At 32.2% G+C, this 20,371-nt stretch overlaps 2 protein-coding genes across 3 annotated transcripts in view; both read right to left on the bottom strand.

The window, feature by feature from the left end:
- The window catches only part of LOC129949468 (oxidative stress-induced growth inhibitor 2-like), a 65,420-nt gene that overhangs the window by 13,979 nt on the left and 31,070 nt on the right, over positions 1-20,371 (bottom strand). The window lies entirely within an intron of this gene.
- Positions 4,611-5,712, bottom strand: LOC129950507 (uncharacterized). The gene is made up of 2 exons (XM_056062442.1): positions 5,262-5,712; positions 4,611-5,209 (listed from the first exon to the last, which is right to left on the bottom strand). The coding sequence occupies exons 1-2, from the start codon at positions 5,710-5,712 to the stop codon at positions 4,641-4,643; spliced, it is 1,020 nt and encodes a 339-aa protein (XP_055918417.1). The 3' UTR covers positions 4,611-4,640.

Genomic DNA, 20,371 nt, shown 5'->3' with positions numbered 1-20,371 from the left:
TTCCGTCCGTAAACGAAACCTATAATTTATAATGTTATCATATGTTTAACGGTTAAAAAAAAAATTGGGTGGCGCAACAGTCCGTTAAGAACTATGGCCTAGTAACTTATAGCTCTTAACAATTCCATGACAGTCCAACCCACTAACAATCATGCAACGGATATTACATGTTTAACGGTTAGTTCCATCTATTCCAGAAAGACGTATCCTATATTATACGTTCCTTAGCAAACTTAAACCTTTCATTTCTATTTTTGTCACTGATGCTTTCTATACAAGGCTTCACGGTCATTTTGGTCATTTCATTACTACGATGTTAATGCTGGTTCTTCTGATGGCTTCGTTGCTACCTTTTTTTTCATGGTCTCTTTGAAACAAATCTTTAGAAATTTCGAAGATAATAATTTTGGTTGAGAAACATAAAAAGTAGCTTCTCATAGTAAGTCGCCAGCTTCTTTTCTTTTACTTTTCTGATCAAATTATGAATACTTTTTTGTTTTTAAGATCGTGAAATTATGTAATAAACTGGAGAAGGGCTCCGTTGCACAATTTTTTGTCACAATAAACTAAATGCCACATATCTTATGTTTACTCATAAAATTCTCCGTAAAATGGTTTGGCATACGAGTAGTTGTTGATTTTATTGACTTGTTAAAATAGACTTAAGTTAAACATACTTTTTGAAAGTTAAAAGTTAAGAGTGTTGCTATTATTTTGACCATAGCTGTACATACATTATGTATATCAAACATACCTACAATTATAATCATAAATAATTCCATGATAAGCGTGTGTGAGTGTTGTTTTATTCAACAGAATAATTCCGCGAAACTTGAAGCTAAAGAAAAAGCTATACCAAGTGAACCCGGTAACATAATTTAAATTGTTTAAACATTTTTTTTTACTTACTTCTTTAACATGTGACTATAAACAAAATAATATGGTAGAATAAATGTACACATATACTATTATCTGGTGGTCTTTATTTTATAATAAATTAAGTAAACGTAAGTCCATCAACAACAATTTTAAAAGGTTTCTCAACATGAACGTACTATTTGAATTTGCCGCTATTTTTAAGTTGAAACTTAACCCTCAACAAGAAAGGGTATTATGATTTTGCAAAGAACAAATCTTTGCCTTCTAGATACAGTTAAATCATTTTAGTATCTTACTAAGTTTTTGGAAATTCTCATTAATTGTGATTCTTTATTTGAATCTGTAATGTTTTGAGCAAGCCTTGAATGTAATTCTTTTATAGTTTTGAAAAATACGTTTTGGGGTTAATTTCTAGTGGAGATTTATAATCTGAAACTTGATTTTAACTACATATCTGTTCAAGTTTTAAAAATACCCGTTTCCATTTGTCTTGCAAAATATGCAGTTGATAAGTAAGTAAGTGAATATGCAATTTTGGAAATTTAAAATGTTTAGGAATTGAAAAAAATCGTTATTTTTCAATCTAGTGCATAGAGTCTAGATATGTGCTGTTTTCGATCTTAATGGGCATTAACGTCACATTGGTATAAAAAAACGTATTTGGCAAAATATCCGACATATGCCCTTTTCGAAATTGCATATTCAAGTAAGTAAGATCTTTGGATTCTTCGTTGCAGAAACTTATGTTGGAGATAAAATAGTTTTATGTTCGCTAAATATAAAATATGTTGGAGGAAATATAATTTTTTGTTCGTAAAATATTCGAAATGTCAAAATTTTAAGGTCAACAAATCAGACCGACTACAATAACTTTCTATGGGAAGTTAATAAATGTGTGCAAGTTTGTGAACCATTTATGAACTCAAATTGATTGTGTTTTGAAAAGAGCTGTAGGTACGTAGAAATTTTGTTTCATATCAGCTTCCTAAAATTAAAAAACAAAATAAAATGTTATCTTCAATTCGTAATTTTTAAGTAAAACTTAATAAATTGTATTCAATTATGTCTCTTTCCTGCATACGAGGTGTGTTCAAAAAGTAACTGGAATTTTTAAATTTCGCGGGTCTGGAGAGTCCGAAAGTCAAAATTTGTTGTATTGCGTTGGTATACATGCCCCTAAAGTATGATGCAATTTTTAGCTATATTCACTGTTTACTTTGTCTGTGGTTGTTGTTAAGGTTCGACTTGTTTTTATGAGCTCGGCGATTTTTGCTGAAACTGCTGAATTTTGACAAAAAAAACAATCGCACGTCAACAACGATCCAAGTTTTCTTGAAAGGGTCATAACTGGTGATGAAACATAGGTGTACGGTTATAATGTCGAAACTAAAGCACTATCGTCCACCTGGAAGCATCCAACGTCACCAAGAGCGAACAAAGCATGTCAAATTCGATCAAATGTTAAGGTTTTGGTAACTGTTTTCGTCGATTATAATGGCATAGTGCATCAAAAGTTCTTGCCACAAGTTCGTACGGTTAATAAGGAATATTACTTTGAAGTTATGTGACGTTTGCGTAAAACAATCTGAATAAAATGCTCAGATTTATGGAAAAACAATTCATTGCTTTTGAACAACGATAACGCACCTCCTCACTCGTCGGTGCTTGTTCGTAATTTTTTGGCCAAAGACAATACCGTAGTCATGCCCCAACCTCCATAGTCACCAGTTAGGGCTCGGTGTGACTTTTTCCTATTTCCAAAGTTGAAAAGACCAATGAAAGGACGGCGTTTTTCCTCGGTTGAAGAAATAAAGGCCGAATCGCTGAGAATGCTCAAGGACATATCAAAAAGTGAATATCAAGAGTGCTTCGAAGATTGGAAAAAACGGTGGCATAAGTGTATTTTATCTGAGGGGGATTACTTGAAGGGGACCACATTGATGTAAACGAATAACTAAATTTTTTTGTTGAAAAAAAAAAAACGAAAATTCCGGGTACTTATTGAACACACCTCGTACATACATAGTTCCAATTTTCGACGAACGACACATTCCTCGACGCAGTTTTGTTTTCTCTTGCTCGCAACTTGACATAAATTCAGCGGCGATAATATCTGTTTGAATAGAGCCAAGTTTCATGAACAAGAAATGAGTTCATTCTCAACGGTCAATGTGTACACAGACATTATAACAAGACCGTCTGAAGAAAGCAAACATTTAATTTGGACAAGTCTTTTTGAATAAACTTAACGTTAATTTTAAGTTTTTGTTTACATCATATACAGGGCCCGCCTGTTTTTTTCTCAACTAGTGTTTATTTCGTGAATGGTAACACTTAGCTCTTGTCTAATTTGACAGATAATCCCTTAGAGAAGATGCCGATTTTGCCAAAAAATCATCTTTTTAGATGAAGCTCATTTGATCTTGGCGGGTATGTAAACAAGGAAAACTGTCGCATTTTTCGCCAATCCAAAAATCGATCTTGTGTCAAAATATCGCGTTTTCAAGCAACTGTCAATACTTGTACGTGCTACGGTGCTCAAGTTTTTGGTTGCTTGGCTTTCGAGGAGTTTGAAGCAATTCAAAGACATTTTTTCAAACGATTGTTTAGATTACCTATTTCATCACCAAATTATTCTATTTACGCGGAGTCTGGCGTAACGCCAATATATACTCAAAACCTCAAAATGAACTCGAATTATTTATATTTAATAAGAGTGATGAAAGAAGTCGTCATAAAACCATCTTGCTAAGACTACTGCAATTTAATGACACACCTTTCAAAGAATAGAGTCAGCTAGCTATCTCGCATGAAGCTAACATAACTTTATTGGAGTTAAATGAAGATGATGTAGATGTTACTGCTTAAATTGACAATCAGCATCTCTCTAAAGCTTCGTCAACATCCTACAGGAACACCTATAGGAACCTCAATCACCAATTACCATCAAAAGCTAACCGAAGCTATAAGCTATACACTTTAGAGCACGAATTGAAATTTTAAATCTTAACTATGTGCATCATCGAGCTGATCATCCACAAATTTGTAATTTATGTAACAGAAGAGAAATAAACAAACTTCAGGAGATATTAAATGGTTCGCTAGGATAGTCCACCCTATATAATTTCTGTAAGCACGCCTACATTTCCGAAATAGTTTCCCAACGTATAGTCCAATCATTCGGCCAGTTACCATTATTTAAAACTTTTTAATTTTGTGTTTCAAATCATTTTGAAATTGATCGTTTTTATGTTTCAAATCATATTAAAATTGTTATTATTTTTGTGTTTCCAATCATACCAAAATTGTTAATGTTTACTTATCAGGCTAACTTATTTAAGAAAAATTTTAATTTTGTGTTTCAAATTGCTTTAAAATTGTAAACTTTCTATGTTTCAAATCATATTCAAATTGACATCTTTTTTGTGTTTCAAATCATATCAACATTGTTAATGATTGCTTTATTTATTTTGGTATATGAATTCAACCAAATTGTTGTATTATTGTTATTGTTTTTTTTTTAAATATTTATGGCTCGAAATCACCAAGGTTGTAAATTTCAATATTGGTTTTATGACAAAAAAAAATTGCAAACTAAAGTGATGACTTTTAGCTTAAACTGTTTTAAAATTAGTATATCTAGTCCAGCCATAAGTTCTGTTACATTTTAAGAGCGCAATAAAAACAAATCTAGTACATTTTATACCATTAAATTTATTTTTTTAATTAGTTCTCAATATTAGTTTTAAGAAAAAAAAGTTTTACTCAAAATGGCCGCCTTTAGCCTTAATGCAGGCTTTCAAACGTTGTGGCCATTGGTCTATAACGGCACGCACTGTGTCGATGGGTATCGATGACGCTGCTTTTAACAAAGCAGCTTTAAGGCTATCCAAATTTCGATGGGGAGTCTTACAGGCCATGTTCTCCAGTTCGGACCACAAACTGTAATCCAATGGATTCAAATCTGGACTCCCCGACGGCCAATCTGCAGCTGCAATAAAATCCAGGATATTTGTTTTAAGCCACTCTTGTGTCGTTTTTGCCTTGTGTGCTGGAGCAGAGTCTTGTTGGAAGACCCATCTTTCCCCGTTGAAGAGAGTATTTGTTAATCTCTTAACAACACCCTCGAGAACACTCTCCTGATACACTTTTGCACCGGTTTTCACGCCTTTTTCACAAAAATGCAGTGATGTGACACCTTTATGGGAAACCCCCCACCAAACCATTACTGAAGCGGGGTGGTGTCCCCGCTGAACCCTTGGAACAACTTTTTTGGCTCCTTTGGATGACGTCGCAAAAATCTTATCATTTTGTTTATTGTAAACTTCTTCTATTGTGAAGATTTTTTCATCCGTAAACAAGATATTTGTATGGCCATTCACCGCGTGCCACTGCAAAAGCTTTGCTTCTTTCAAGTCTAATTGTTTTAAGACTTGGAGTTAATAGATGTCCTGTTGCTCGACGATAGGCTTTCATGTGAAGATCTCGGATCAGCCTTGACATGGATCTGGCGGATATATCCAATTCTCTGGACATGATCTTCTGCTTCCGGAGAGGATTCCTACGAACTCGTTCACGCACAGCTTTTACTTTTGCGCTCGTTCGAGCGACGCGTGGACGACCACTTCTTGGTCTGTCCTCTACTCTTGACAGTTCATCAAAACGTTTTATAGTGCGATACACAAACATTCGCGATAAACCAAGTGGTTTTAAAAGTTCGAAAATTTGATTTGAATTTTTTCCACATTTATGTAATGCGATTCGCGACTCGATTTTCTTTAATGCCCCACTCCATGACTTCCGATCAAAAGCTGAAACCAAACAAGCTTCCATTCTTTACTTATAAGATCACGTGTTTCGAAAAAATAGTTAACGATATTATTCCTATTGGAAGTTATAAGCAATGCGCTCTTAAAATCGTGTAACAGAACTTATGCCTAGACTAGGTACATATATTTAAACTTTGACAGGGCAGGGCACATAATTCTATACTTTATTAGAAATATTTTTTAGTATTAAATATCTTATAGAAACCATCAATTCAGGAACGTTTTTTTAAGTTTGATAAAATCAACAAGAACAAAACAAAGCATATAATTTAAGCTTTATAACATGGGTGTATTATGTATACTAAATAAGCAATAAATGAAAACAATACATACAAAATTTTCTACAAGGAAAATACGTCAAATCATGTCCGGGAACGTTCACGAAATGACGATTTCAAATAAGAGCGCCCTTTGATTATACGGTGGCCATCTTAAATGCGATCTGACTTTGTCAATAGGAACATATTTAAGGTTCCTTTGTTATTTCGAGTCGTAAAAAAGAATTTCATCAATAATTAAATGTAATAAATACGTTTACGGAATGATGTACGCTCTACGAATAACGAACAGAAAGATACTTAACATTAAGATATAATTTATTTGACGAAAAATATTCTGACGGACGGTTTTGTTCTTGTTCTCTTGCTCGACTGACGTTTGACCGAATGGCTGAATATACTTAAAATTAATTTTGATCGATTATCGAAATGTTCACTGAAATGACTTGTGCGGTATTGGACAAGCAATTTTTGCATTTTTATAATTAACAATAAATAATCTTTTAGTATCTACTCTAAAACTACATTTTGTATAAAAAAAAATACGGTGTATTGAGTAATGACCGGTGTTAAATACCTTAAATTTTTCAATTATATTTTGGACTTGTTGTTGAAGATTGTAAATTCGGACGCGTTCCCGAAATGATTTTCCATGCGTGTATTTTGATTTCATTTTAAATTGAACTTATTAATAAATTATATTATTATATATATTTTAATTTAATTTTAATTTTGCCCCTTGGTGATTCTGAGCCTTATATTTATTTTATATTTTTCTTGTATTATGAAATGTCAAGTCAGGCAGACGGCAGAATTACCAAGTCCTTATTCTTATTATTGTTAAACTTTAAAATTTAATTTGAAGAAATTAATAAAAACTTACTGGGATCAAAGAAAATCACAATTATGGGACGATTACTTTCATTATTACAGCACTATCAATCCGAATGCAACACCTATTTTATACCCGACGCCCACGACAACTTTGATAAACAGATTCTTCCTCCGACTCCGATTTGGACATACCCGTTTAACACAGCTACTTAATGAATAAAGAACCCGCCCGACTTGCCATCTTTGCCATACAAACGTCACATTTACAATTAAACACCTAACTACCGATTGCAGTAAAATAAAAAATCTTTACAATAGTCTATTAAATTATAATAACCTTTTAAATATTCTTTCAGTTCCCTCTGAACTTAACATAAAAAATGTATATAGAATCTGAAAAACCCTAGAACTAGACTGTAAAATTTAAATTAACCTATGTACCTCTTCCTTTGGGCTCACTCACTCACTCTTGCTTTGTACACCCTCGACCGCCCAATGATTTTTATTTTATCAAAATTATTTACAACCTCAAATATATCAATCGCGGCAGAAAGCCCTGTATGCTTACGCTGTTAGTTTTAAGAATATTAATTTGTACATTTATGTATGATTAATAAAATAATAATAATAAAAAGAAAAAATAAAGAATTTATCTATCTATTGTTCTTGTCGCATTTGGGGCACAGAAAACCCGCACACATACATTGAAAAGTCGATACACCCAAAACGAGTCAATGTTTGTTGCGGATTTTGATCCAGAGGCATAATTATGCATTTTTCTTTAAAAATGAGCAAGAAGTGACCGTTACAATCAATAGAGATCGTTATCGGGCCATGTTAGACGAATTTTTTTCACAAAAGGAGAAGGAGGATATTGGCATTTGATTTCAACGGGACAACGCTAAGTGCCACACAGCCGAAGCTACACTCGATGTTTCACTTGCATTTAAAAAAAAAAGAGGCTGGGATGCAACCCACACTGATAACTTCCCAACCCGTCTGTCGATTTGTCTTGCTTAAAAGTTTGTCTTTATGTACTCGTATCAATTTTAAACAAAAATTTGCGTACTATTTTTTGTAGATTTTATTTTTTATGAAAAAACGGACTGTTGGATTTTTATATAAAAATTACTGAATACCGAAAACAATATTTTCTGTGAAATAAAATAAGTTTGAAGCCAATATTTTTAAGTTTTGAAAAGCTATTTGAGTCGAAAGTAAATTTTTACGAAGTTTTAGTATTGTTTTTTTTTTAGAGTTTTATTTTTTGTAAAAAAAAACTGTCAATTCGATTTTTTAAAAATTTTACCAAATGTTGAAAACAATATTTCTTATAAGAAAAAATTAGTTTGAAGCCAATATTTCAAATTTTTGAAAAGATATTTGAGTCGAAAATCAATTTTTACCAAGTTTTGTTAATTTTTTTTTAGGTTTTTATTTTTTGTAAAAAAAACTGTCAATTCGTTTTTTTTCAAAATTTTAATGAATATTAACAACAAGATTTTTTGAAAGATAAAAGTAAATTAAAGCCAATATCTCAAAGTTTTGAAAAGATATTTGAGTCGAAAATCAATTTTTACCAACTTTTATACATTTTTTTTTAGGTTTTTATTTTTTGTAAGAAAACTGTCAATTCGATTTTTTTCAAAATTTTACTAAATGTTAACAACAATATTTTTTGAAAGATAAAAGTAGTTAAAAGCCAATATCTACAATTTTTGAAAAGATATTTGAGTCGAAAATCAATTTTTACGAACTTTTATACATTTTTTTTAAGGTTTTTATTTTTTGTAAAAAAACTGTTAATTCGATTTTTCTCAACATCTTTCAGAATGCTTAAAACAATATTTCTTATAAGATAAAATAAGTTTGAAGTCTAACTTTCAAGTTTTTGAAAAGATATTTGAATCCATATTCAATTTTTACCAACTTTTGTTAATTTTTGTTCGGTTTTTAATTTTTTATAAAAAAAACTATCAATTCGATTTTGTTTAAAATTTTACTGAATGTTGACAACAATATTTTTTGAAAGATAAAAGTAAATTTAAGCCAATATCTCAAAGTTTTGAAAAGATATTTGAGTCGAAAATCAATTTTTACCAACTTTTATTAATTTTTTTTTAGGTTTTTATTTTTTGTAAAAAAAACTGTCAATTCGATTTTCTTCAAAATTTTACTGAATGTTGAAAACAATATTTCTTATAAGATAAAATAAGTTTGAAGCCTAAATTTTAAGTTTTTGAAAAGATATTTGAATCGATATTTAATTTTTACGAACTTTAAGTAATGTTTTTTTTAGATTTTTATTTTTTATAAAAAAAAACTGTCAATTCGATTTATCTCAAAATTTTATCATATTTCAAAAACATTATTCTCCGTTGCTCAAAATTGTTTTGGAGATGAAATCATATGTTAGTCGTTAAATTTTTTAGGTGACAAAGATATTTAGGGTTAACCAAAATTTTCACCTTTTTTTTAAACTGCTATGGTAAAAAAACCACCCACGCAATTTTCTTGAGAGCCCTTTCTGCATCTTTCTGCCTTATTATCTGCATACCAAAATTTGTTTGAAGTCGATATCTCTTCTGGTTCTTGAGCTATGGACGACGAAAAAAACGTCGCGAACGTACGGACGTACAGACGTACGGACGTACAGACGTACGGACGTACGAACGTACGTACACACGCACGCACAGACATCTTTCTAAAAATCTTTTATTTCGACTCTAGGGACCTTGAAACGTCGAGAAATGTCAAAATTTTCAATTTGACAAATCGGACCCATTACAATAACTTCCTATGGGAAGTTAAAAAGAAGTTATTTGGCGGACCCTTAATAAGTTCAAAATGGGTATCATAACTGATCTGTTCCAACCATCTTATTGCTTCAAATCTTTCTAAAAATTAATTTACATTGACGTGAACTAATGAGCTACCAAAAAATATGAACAGCAAGGTTTCAATTACGTTTTCTTATTGTTGTTCAAATTGTATCTCAAATCACTCTTTTCGGGAGCAATAAAATAACTAAATTTGATTTGACACAAACAAAATATTTTCTAAATTTCCATTTTTTTTAAATACATTATATAAATCGTATGAACCACAGAAATGCATTTGTATGCCACATTTGTGTTTTTTCATACATAAATATATAAACGAATAAAATGTAAGTATTACACAAATCTTTGCTTCATTTTAAAATCGAATTTGAATTAAGTCTTTTTAAACCGGTTGAAAAAGTTCAATTTAATTGCCAGGAACAAAACTTTGCCGACCAATGCAATAAGTTTAAAATACTTAACTAACTTAAGAAACGTCAAAAATGTATGCAGAATCTCTGTTTGTGGCACGAAGGCCTTTCATACTCTGCGCTAGGCTCAATGTATGTATGTACATATAAATTATTTGGATATCCGTCTACAAGTATTTCACTATAACCAAATTGCCTCGTTGATGTCTAGTGACACAGGTTGTTGTGTTCTTAAGACTCATCGGTCGTATTTTAAGTTTTCTGTACTCGTAGTTCTGTTTGTTTGTTATTTAGGAACATACTCGTACACATTACACATCCTACACATGCCCAACAGTTAAATTGGTGGTCGATAGCTTAATTATTTCAATAATAAAAAATAATTAAATTTTATACTCTTGTCGAGACACATTACATTTTATGAAAATTTGGCAACAAATTGTATTACCAATGTGTAATAGTTCTAAACCACTTGTGCGAACATGCTGTCATTCGAATTGTACATAAACAATACAACATCACATATAAAATATATTTATATAGATAAATAAATGAAAGATGAACATTTATAATTTCAACAATTTCACTTTTTGCCACAAGGTTTCTGTTATAGAATTTATTAGTACAAGATGTACGAATTCGAAAACAGTACTTGTACTCGTACTCGTATAACACAAGACAAAAACAGAAAAAGAATGCGAAGTTCTTGTGAAATTTTTGGATTTGATGTGATATTGTTTATGAAATTTTATTAAGAAATTTATATCATGTTCATCTGATCGATGAATATTGTGAAAATCTTTGCAGACAATGAGTCCGCTTGAGAGGCTATATGCAAATTTGTCATTTTTTTTTTTTTTTGATGTTGATAAAAATGAGCTCACATAAACAGACATTATGTATGTGCAAGTATCATTTTAGCTATTAAAAGAAAAAATAAGTTAAGATGGGCTAAGATATAGTAACTCATAAAATTTAATTCTATTTCAATGAACAAAATAGGGATGTTCTTATTGGAAGTATTGTTAGATATATTGCACTAAGGTTCAACTTCATTGAACACAAACTGCCGAAAGATTGAATAATTACACGTTCTACTCACAGTTGAGCAAATTCGAAGTGAATTGATATGAAGTATCAATTATCAAAAGAACATAAGATAGGATAGAATATCTTAAGTATATAGTTATCGGGAATTAAAAACAATATATGTATGAAATCTTCATTTTAATTGACAGAAAAGTCGATATAATTTAATGTTGAAGATCATGATAATACTGGCCGCAGTTACGATTAGTATAATTTTGACATACTTCTTCTATCGTTTCGGTCGGTTTCTCACGAATAAATACTTCCACGTTAACTTCCAGTGCGTCAATCGAAGAGGTCTTCTCGCTATAGACATGAGCCTCTAGTCTAGAGGTGTTAAATAACACGATCTAGGATTCCAATTGACCGGCCCCAAACGTAAAACTATTCACCAAACTGGTCTTGTCGAAACCGCGCGGGAGTCAAAAGGTATCACCATCGTTGAAAAAATGAGGCCTAATAGTTACAGTTATTTTTTTTGGATTTATTTTGTCTAGAAAGTCTGCACTTTTCTGGAAACTTAAAAATAAAAATGTATTACAAAAGTTAATTATTATTAAAGCAGGTTTATTACTCACCGCTTTTTCTGAATACTAATTTACAAGATCCTTTTAAAAGTCTTCAACCCGTATTTTGTTTTCCTTTTGTAATATAATTCCCACTAAATGAAAAAAATCTTAACCACATAATTCATTTTCAGAAGAAAAGTATGATTTTTATAAATCAAGAAATTGGTTTAAAATTGATTCCATTATTTGTTCAATTTGTTTGTTTAGTATTTGTTTAATAGCAAACACTTTCTGACCGAAATAAATGTCAAATGCAAACCTTGGGGGCCCATTATAGCGGTCATTGGTTTTCACTATTGGACCCAATTATTGAAACTAGTTGGTTATAGCTTTTATTAAAAACTGGCAGGTAGGAATACAAAGAAAATGAAACGTTCGAAAATATGCAATCAACAATTAGCTGTTCATTGAAAACTAAAAAGAAAAGTGCTGGGTTAAATAATGTATGTTTTTAATATAAATAATCTACATCTAATTCGCTTCATTCCGACGCCAAACATAACAAAATTTGACTTTTTTACTAGCTTTTGAATCTCGAAACAAATTGTTTGATAATGAAGAGCAATTATAGCTAAATATAACTGGAATTTTACTTTATTTAACCGATACATTTTCTCTAAGTTCATTTTTGATTTTTTCATGATAAAATCGTTTTCAATAAAAAGCTAAGGGGCCAGTTATAGCAGTCATTAAAATCAATAGCTAGAATTGGCCCTTAATTGTTATTTTACTCGGCTCTACTTTTGATTCTATTCGAAACTTATTTACTATTCTACTTTCAAATCGTACTACGTATGAAAGTAGAATCGGATGCCGGTTATACCAACTTGTTTTCAAAAAAATGTGTACTTTCGAACGAGTACCGAGTTATTTGACAGTTTTAAAAACAAAACAAAAATAAAACATCAAATTTTTGGAGAGGAATATTTAATACAAAAATGGACACCGTTGGAATTTGTTTTAATTTGCAAGGAAATGAAGAACGGTACGCGCAAATTGAACGCAGAATAAGAAAATAATAAGAGAAAATTTCAAAATAATGGAGATGAGTGAGAAAAGGTTTGTACATATATAATAAATATAAATAATAAAATATACACTTTTGTTTAAGTTCTGTTAAGAGCTATCGTCTTTCTAAAGACGGATTTATTTTCTTACTTAACACCATATCATCCGACATGACTATACTCGCAGAAGACAAAATGCAGTTCCGATTATCATTAAGTTTTTGGCAACAGGAGGTTACAAAAACTAAATCGGCAGTGACAAGAACGCTGGAATTGTACAGCAAACCATGTCAAAAATACTTCCCGAAGTTTTGACTTCGACCGAAAGAGTCATGTGCCCGCTGATGATGAATTTTGAAATGAATAAGGAAGAGAAACGAAAGTCCAAACGCTATTTTTGGCAAAAATCACAAATTTCCGGTGTAGTTGAGGTGGTAGATGGAAATCATATTCAACATTTTACTTACACTTTGACGAAAAAAAACTTCACTTGCAAACAATTTTGAGGTTGCGATTATTTTCGATTTAGCCTTGTTTTGAATTCTACTTTCCGACTTACGTAGTTCCTTGTTTATTCGAAAGCTCATAAGAATATAGTTGGCACTACAACAACTATTCGATTCTCGTTAGTTCGAAAGTAGTCAAATACATAGATATGTACATAGTACCAGTTTTTCGAATTCGAGCAATTTCATTGTAGAATCGAGTTACATAGTAGGGTTCCAGAACAATATCGGTCCCCTGAGGTAGTACCCGTGGTTAGTGCGTTGGGCTGTCATGACAGACATCTTGGGTTCAATCCCTGCCTGTGCTATCTAAAGTTTTTTCATGAGTACTGCCTCTTGCAAGGAATTGACAATTTCTCCAAAGTAATTCTTGCTATGAAAAGAGCTTTCTCAAATTGCGGTGCGAATCCGGTTTAAAACTGTAGGGCCCCTCCACTCCTGAACACATTACTTGCACACAGGAATGGATGAAAGTTGTAAGTCACTACGCCCTAGTTCTCAACAAACTGTTGCGCCACCTAATTTATTTATTTATCGGTACCCTGAAAGTGAAAAAACCCACTTATGAGTTTTATACTTTCAAAAATCAACTATAACCTTAACTTCATGGAAATGTTTAATTGCAGCAATCAGGAAATATGTAAGGGAATGTTTTGACAGATCTAGATCAAAAATAAAGTAAACTACTTCACCCTTGGTTAACCCCATACGCAAGTGTGTTAGTGGCTTGGCTTGATGTCCAACAATCTATATTTGGTGCGGAAGCCCGAATAGCTTCCTGAGTAGGTTGATTGAACGGACCAATAAATGGAAGAAGTGCGCCATGAACTTTTTTAACAGACCATAGATAGATAATATAGAATTCAATAATTTGCGTTGCACGTTTGTTTGTAAGACGATCCATAGTTACATTGTAGACCGAACTGAAGATGTTTGAGAGTGATAAAAACACAAAACGTCCGTCAGCTGTAAGAACCAGTATTACCAGAAAGATTCTTGTCACAAATGTTGGATCTTAATTTTTTGTTTGGAATTTTTACTACTGACATGAAAAAGATTGCATTTATTCTTGCTTCATTCATTTATGACTTTGCATTATTTTGCAGACAACATTTTAAGTCTAATCACAAAAAGATCAAGAAGGCACTTTAAAAATACACTTTTAGGTTGAGTGGCGAACCGCAGAGAAACCAAAATAAACAACTTACATACACCCTTGTCTTATCATAAAGTAAACCCTTTAAGACAAGTATTCATTTTAGAGACATTTAAAGTATGTACAGTGCTGTGCAAAACATTTGCACCTAGAACCTCCAACATTTTCCATTAAAAAAATTGATTAGAAATAAATACAGGCAAAATTTGGAAAAAAAATTAACACTCTTCTCTTCAACAAAAAATAAAACACTAAATTCTCTATAGTTAGTAAAATTGTTGTGCAAAACATTTTGCAATTTAGACCTCACATCTAAATTTCAAACTATTTGCTTACTTCAAGGCAAGGAAATGCTAATATTTAATTGCGTACCCTTATTTTTTTTTAACGGCTGTATATCTTCTGGGCATCGAAGCTATAAAGTTATTAATAACCGTTTTTGAAATGTCATTCCACTACCTCTGAATTCCATCGAATAGGTCACTTTTGTGCTTAAAAATGTTGCTCACAATTCTTTTCTTCACAATTTCCCACAGGTTCTCTATTGGGATTAGGTCTGGACATTGGGCTAGCCATGGTAAACACTCAATCTTTTTTTCTGTAATTCACTTTGTGGCCAACATCGACTTGTGTTTGGGATCATTGTCGTCTTGGAACGTTCATTTTCCAATGGGCATAAGGCAGCGTGGTGTTACAAAGATGTCTGCATAGTCTGTAGACTTTATAAAGCCCTACACTTGTCGAATTTGCCCTATTCTTTGGCCAGAGAAGCACATGCATGTTTGACCGGCCCTTTAGTGTACTTTTGATTTATTCTCTCACCTCTTGGCCTCTTGACATGTTGTTTTCCACCCGATCCGTGCATATTGAACGTTGATTCGTCAGAAAACAAGACCGTTTCCCATTTTTAGGAACTCCAATTGAGTTTAGTTTTTGTAAAAGCCAAACGAGCTTCCACATTTTTTTTTTTAAATAAATGGCTCTTTTGCTATCGGAAAATAGCGTCTGATAGTTGATAGGTCAATTGGTATCTTAAGTTCAATCTTTGCTTCCCTGGATGATGCCGTGGGGTTTCTTCAGAAGAAAGTTGTTATTTTTCAATCATCTTTCGTTGTGGTGCTTCGGGACCTTCCTCCTCTACGATGGCATAACACCTTTCGAGTTTTGATGAATATTTCTTTGAATTATCTTTTTGTGATGCTCCTTTTTTGAAAGAACTCAAAATTATGGATTTTATTTTTTATAATATGTATTTGTTTCCCAACATTTTTAAAACATTTTTTTTTTAATTTAAAAAGAATGTATCTTAAAAAATCGTTTTATCGATCAAAGTCACAGCTAAAACTAACTAAACAAATCAAGCTACGCTTATAAACTTACCAACCTCAAAATAAATTAAATTAACCGTTATCAAAATAAGACGAAAAGAGAAATGGCCAACTAGTTGCAAACGTTTTGCACAGCTGAAATCACTATTATTTTTGTAAAAGCAGTGCATTTGTAGAATTTGCCTGTGGATCAGTGCTTTAAGATTATGAACACCAAGCTGACACATACAAAAGTCTAAAGCAATAAAAACAAAATTCATTGAAGCAACTTGTACATACAAATGTTCGTTTTTTTTATAGGCGGTGATAGGTGCAAAAGTTTTGCACAGTACTTTATGTATGTATATAATTATTCAACTCACGTACGAAACTGAAAACTACTGTTTATTTCCATTTATAGGAAAGACACAAAGGCAATATCCATTTTACTACTAATGCTTGGCCCAAGGTCAAGGCTAACACAATACTCGTTTTCTGGCCCAATTTGGCTCGGAAGTTTTCTTATTTTCGAGAGATAAAGAATTTATCTGACCCAATTGGATTTTTAGCAATTTGAAATACATGAAATCTAAAAATCTGGTAATTCATAATCAGTTCACATTCTTCATTCTTATAAAGTGTTTTTTAAATGTGTCTTACAGTTTTAGAGGTCTAAATTTTGAGAAAAAAAAAATAATAATATCATTTAAAACTTTAAATAATATGCTATTGGGTTGTTTTTATTAGGCATCCTTGGTAAATACATATAAAGTGAAGTTCTGAGAAATTATACCAATACATATTTAATGCACCTACTGTCAATCTGACCAACAGAATTCTAAGAAATCTTAGAAACACAATCTGACCAATTATTATACACAAAATTGACACTGTCATTTCCTGTTTTAAATGCGCATTGTCAAATCTATGTGTTTATTTCGCAGAAAGTGATACATCATAACAACCGAACGAAATATAAATAGTATCCATTATAGCATACAATTGCTCAATTTGCCACATAAAGAAAATCCCACTCAGTTTCCTTATCTCAAAATTTACTTTTTTTTATTGACACACACAATTATTGTCTTATCTAAAATGGGGTTTAGAATTTTCTTACATGAATAAAAAGAATCCTAATAATAAAAGATAAGCAACTGTGTATTGCATTTCATTGTGAAATTGGGGAGAGACCGGGTCCAATTTTTGAATGAGTTATTTTTATGAATCGATATGTATTGTCATGAAAGCCACCACCATACCTTCCATCAACTCAACTCGAAAACTGCTTCTTCTAATTTCAACAAAAAAAAAATACTTCGATGTTTGATCGTTTACAAGGCTATTGTAGATTTTATTTGGCAATTCAGTAGGTCTGGATTCTTCAGGAATTGTTTATTTGCTTTCATGTAAAAAAAAATAAATATCAATATCAACTGCCACATCCCACACTCTTTTCCTATTCTAATCAATCATAACATTTCATGAAATTATTAAATTGGGCTTTTCTTGTTTCTTTTTAGACGTGTGGCATGCAAGAAGAAGGAAACATTTTATTGTATGGCAATTTAGCTTTATTATAAAGATAAGAGTTTGTCATTATGTTTTAAAAATGATTAGTGGCCGAGAGGCAGAATTTACGGCCACTTTTTGCCATATGTGGTGCCACTTTGGGGTCGTATTTCAACAATATTCTCTTGCAAAGCATAAATGCTCTCGGACTTACAGTGGTGGACACGAATTTAGCACATTGAAAAGAGTTCAAATATTTTTCTACTTGCAAGTAACGGTTCATTTTTATGTTGTTAATATTACTACCTTATATGGTAATAAAAATGTGTAAATGATTGAAAAGTAAAATACCGTTTTTCGAAAAATGAAGGTTGTTTGTGATTTGCGTTGTTTTTAGCTGGACATAAAACTAGCCCGTTTTGCAATCAAAGAGTGAATTTTTAATTTTAATATTCCTTTAATGATATACATATATTAAAAAAATAATTAGTCATGGCAAAAGGAAAATGGTGCTCAAAGGAAAACAGAAGTCTGATCTTGAAAATGAAGTCAAAAGGGCGGACGGTAACAGACATTTCTAAGTTGTTAGAATGCTCCAGGAAACTGGTTTTTAATGCCCTTCGTCATTTAAAAAAAAAAAACCCGGATCAGAAACACAACGACAAATGAAGATAGAATTATTTATAGGTTATCAACCAAGGATCCGTTTAAGACCTCCAGTGCCCCAGTGCCATTCGAAGCGAACTTTCAACGAACTATGGAGTAAATGTTTCCTCAAGGACCATAAGACGACGATTAAATGAAAACAATCTACGTGGGTGCGTTGTTTAGAGAAACCCGCTTGTATAAAAAAAAAACTGAAATCTAGGTTACAGTTTGCCGAAGCTCACCTAGACAGACCAATAAGTTTTTGAAAAAACGTGTTCTGAAGCGATGAATCCAAATTCAGCCGATTCCGATAGGATGGCAAAAAATATGTATGGCGTCCATAAAATAGGGAATATGATCCAAGGTACACCATTAAGACGGTGGAGGCAACGTTATGGTCTGGGCTGCTTTTTCAAAACATTTTCAAACATTGACACCAAAATTAACCAGAATGTGTACAGAGATATCCTGTTGGATCATATGAAACCCTACGCAAAAGACAATTTGCCATTTTCATTGCGCTTCATGTACGACAATGACCCTAAACACAGTTCAAAGTTAGTGAAGTGTGCCTTCAAAGTTAGTGAAGTGTGCCTTAGAGGTGAATAAAATCAACGTTTTGAAGTGGCCTGGCCAGCACAATCACCCGATCTTAATCCGATCGAGAATTTGTGGAATGATGTTGAAAATCACATTGAGCAAAAAAAAACAACCAATTTAACACAATTGAGGCAGGAGATTCAAAATGCTTGGTATGCAATTCCAAAGTCACGATGTGAGGCTTTGGTTGAAAGTTTGCCAAGAAGAATTGCTTCTGTACTCCAAAATAAAGGGTTCCTTACCAAATGCCAAGAAAAATCTAGAATTGATAAAGGTAAGTAAAATTTTATCAAGAAACTGTTAAATGTGCTAAACTCGTGCCCAGGCGAAAAATTGGTGTTTCTTATTGCATACTTTTTTCTTCTTACAGATGCTAAACATATTTGATGAAGTACGATGAAAACATAGTTATATGTATATGTAATGTAAATAAAATATTACATTACATTACATCACATTACATTACATTACACACTACTTAGCACATAAATGTACAGAGTAGAGAACACAGCACCTTGAGCGACTAGACTTTGTAAGGTGATAACAACACATGACATTAATACAAGACAGAAGGACAGAAGAGAAAGAACAGACAACAGCACGCGGTAGGTTTCGAGACGGTCCTCCATCTGTCTACTTACCACGCTCAGTGATGCTTGATTTCGGTGATCGATGGGAATCGAAGCTTTATCAGTTGGAAATTAAATGGTTTTCATTTTTTTTTAACAAGTCTGCTAAATTCTTAACTACCACTAGATCTGCGTAGACAAGCGACATCACACAACCCTACAAATAAATTGCACGATCTTGGAGGCCACGCCACACGACACAATTTAATGCATTCACCAAAAGTTTCCTTCAAAAAACTGATTCGATTGTTATGGTAATAACTTAGCAAAAGTTGCAAACGTTGTTCAGAAGTAAGTCTATTCATTATAAAATTGCAAACTAAACCGACTATAAATCAAGTGACAGCTGTCAAAAAGTTCAACTCCAAAAAGTATCGCAAGATTGAAACCACACGTCTAAAAACGCTCCCTTTGTTATTTCTTAATCAAAATTTTAATTTATTTTGTTTCTAAAGCCTAGTTCGCTGCTGATGCGAAACGAAAATTTCCATAAAAAATGACATGACAAAATCTTAAACGAAAAATTTCGCTGTGCTTTTCGTTTTTCAGTACGCTGCTTAACGACGAAATGTGCCATTTTAGTGGATAGCTGTACTAGATTTCTTAGTACAATTATCCACTCTTTTCGTTCTCAATTTAATAGCCCGGCATATTAATTGCTTGCGAAATTTTGACGTTTAATTTTTTATAGAAATACAAAATTGTTTACTCGTGACTTTCGGTGCTTTGACTTGATTTTTATTTGATTTAAAATTTAAAATAAAATGGATTTGTCTAATGTGTTCCAACAATACATTTCTTAATCGGCAACTTAGGATTTTGAAGATGATATTGGTGATGTACTAGAAGTGATGAAGACGAGCAGTGAACTTCAACTTCCAAAAAATAAACCGAAAAAAATTGATTTCTTTCGGATGAAAAAAAGAAACTAGAATCGTTGGTCAAAGCCAATGAAGCAATTTGGAAGTTGGAGCATAGGCTTCACAAAAATAATTCAGCCGTTCGTTGCTAGCTTCTGGAGTAATATAGCTGCAGAAATCAAAAAACAAAATTTTAATAAATAGAATTCTTTTTCACTTTTGTTTACCTGCAGCTGACTGTCAGAACTTGTCAATTGTTTTTGACAGCTGACAGAAAGTCCACAAATATTTTTCCGCTTTGGTTTTCGTTACCATTTTGCTCTGCACTTGGAGATCGCCAAAAAAATGCATTTCACTTCAGCTGCGTACTAGGCTTAAATACATAAAGCACAATCCACTTAAAGTTTGGCAAGGT

This window comes from Eupeodes corollae, chromosome 3 (assembly GCF_945859685.1).
Source record: "Eupeodes corollae chromosome 3, idEupCoro1.1, whole genome shotgun sequence".
Lineage (NCBI taxonomy): Eukaryota > Metazoa > Arthropoda > Insecta > Diptera > Syrphidae > Eupeodes > Eupeodes corollae.
This window is presented reverse-complemented; position numbering and strand designations above follow the sequence as displayed.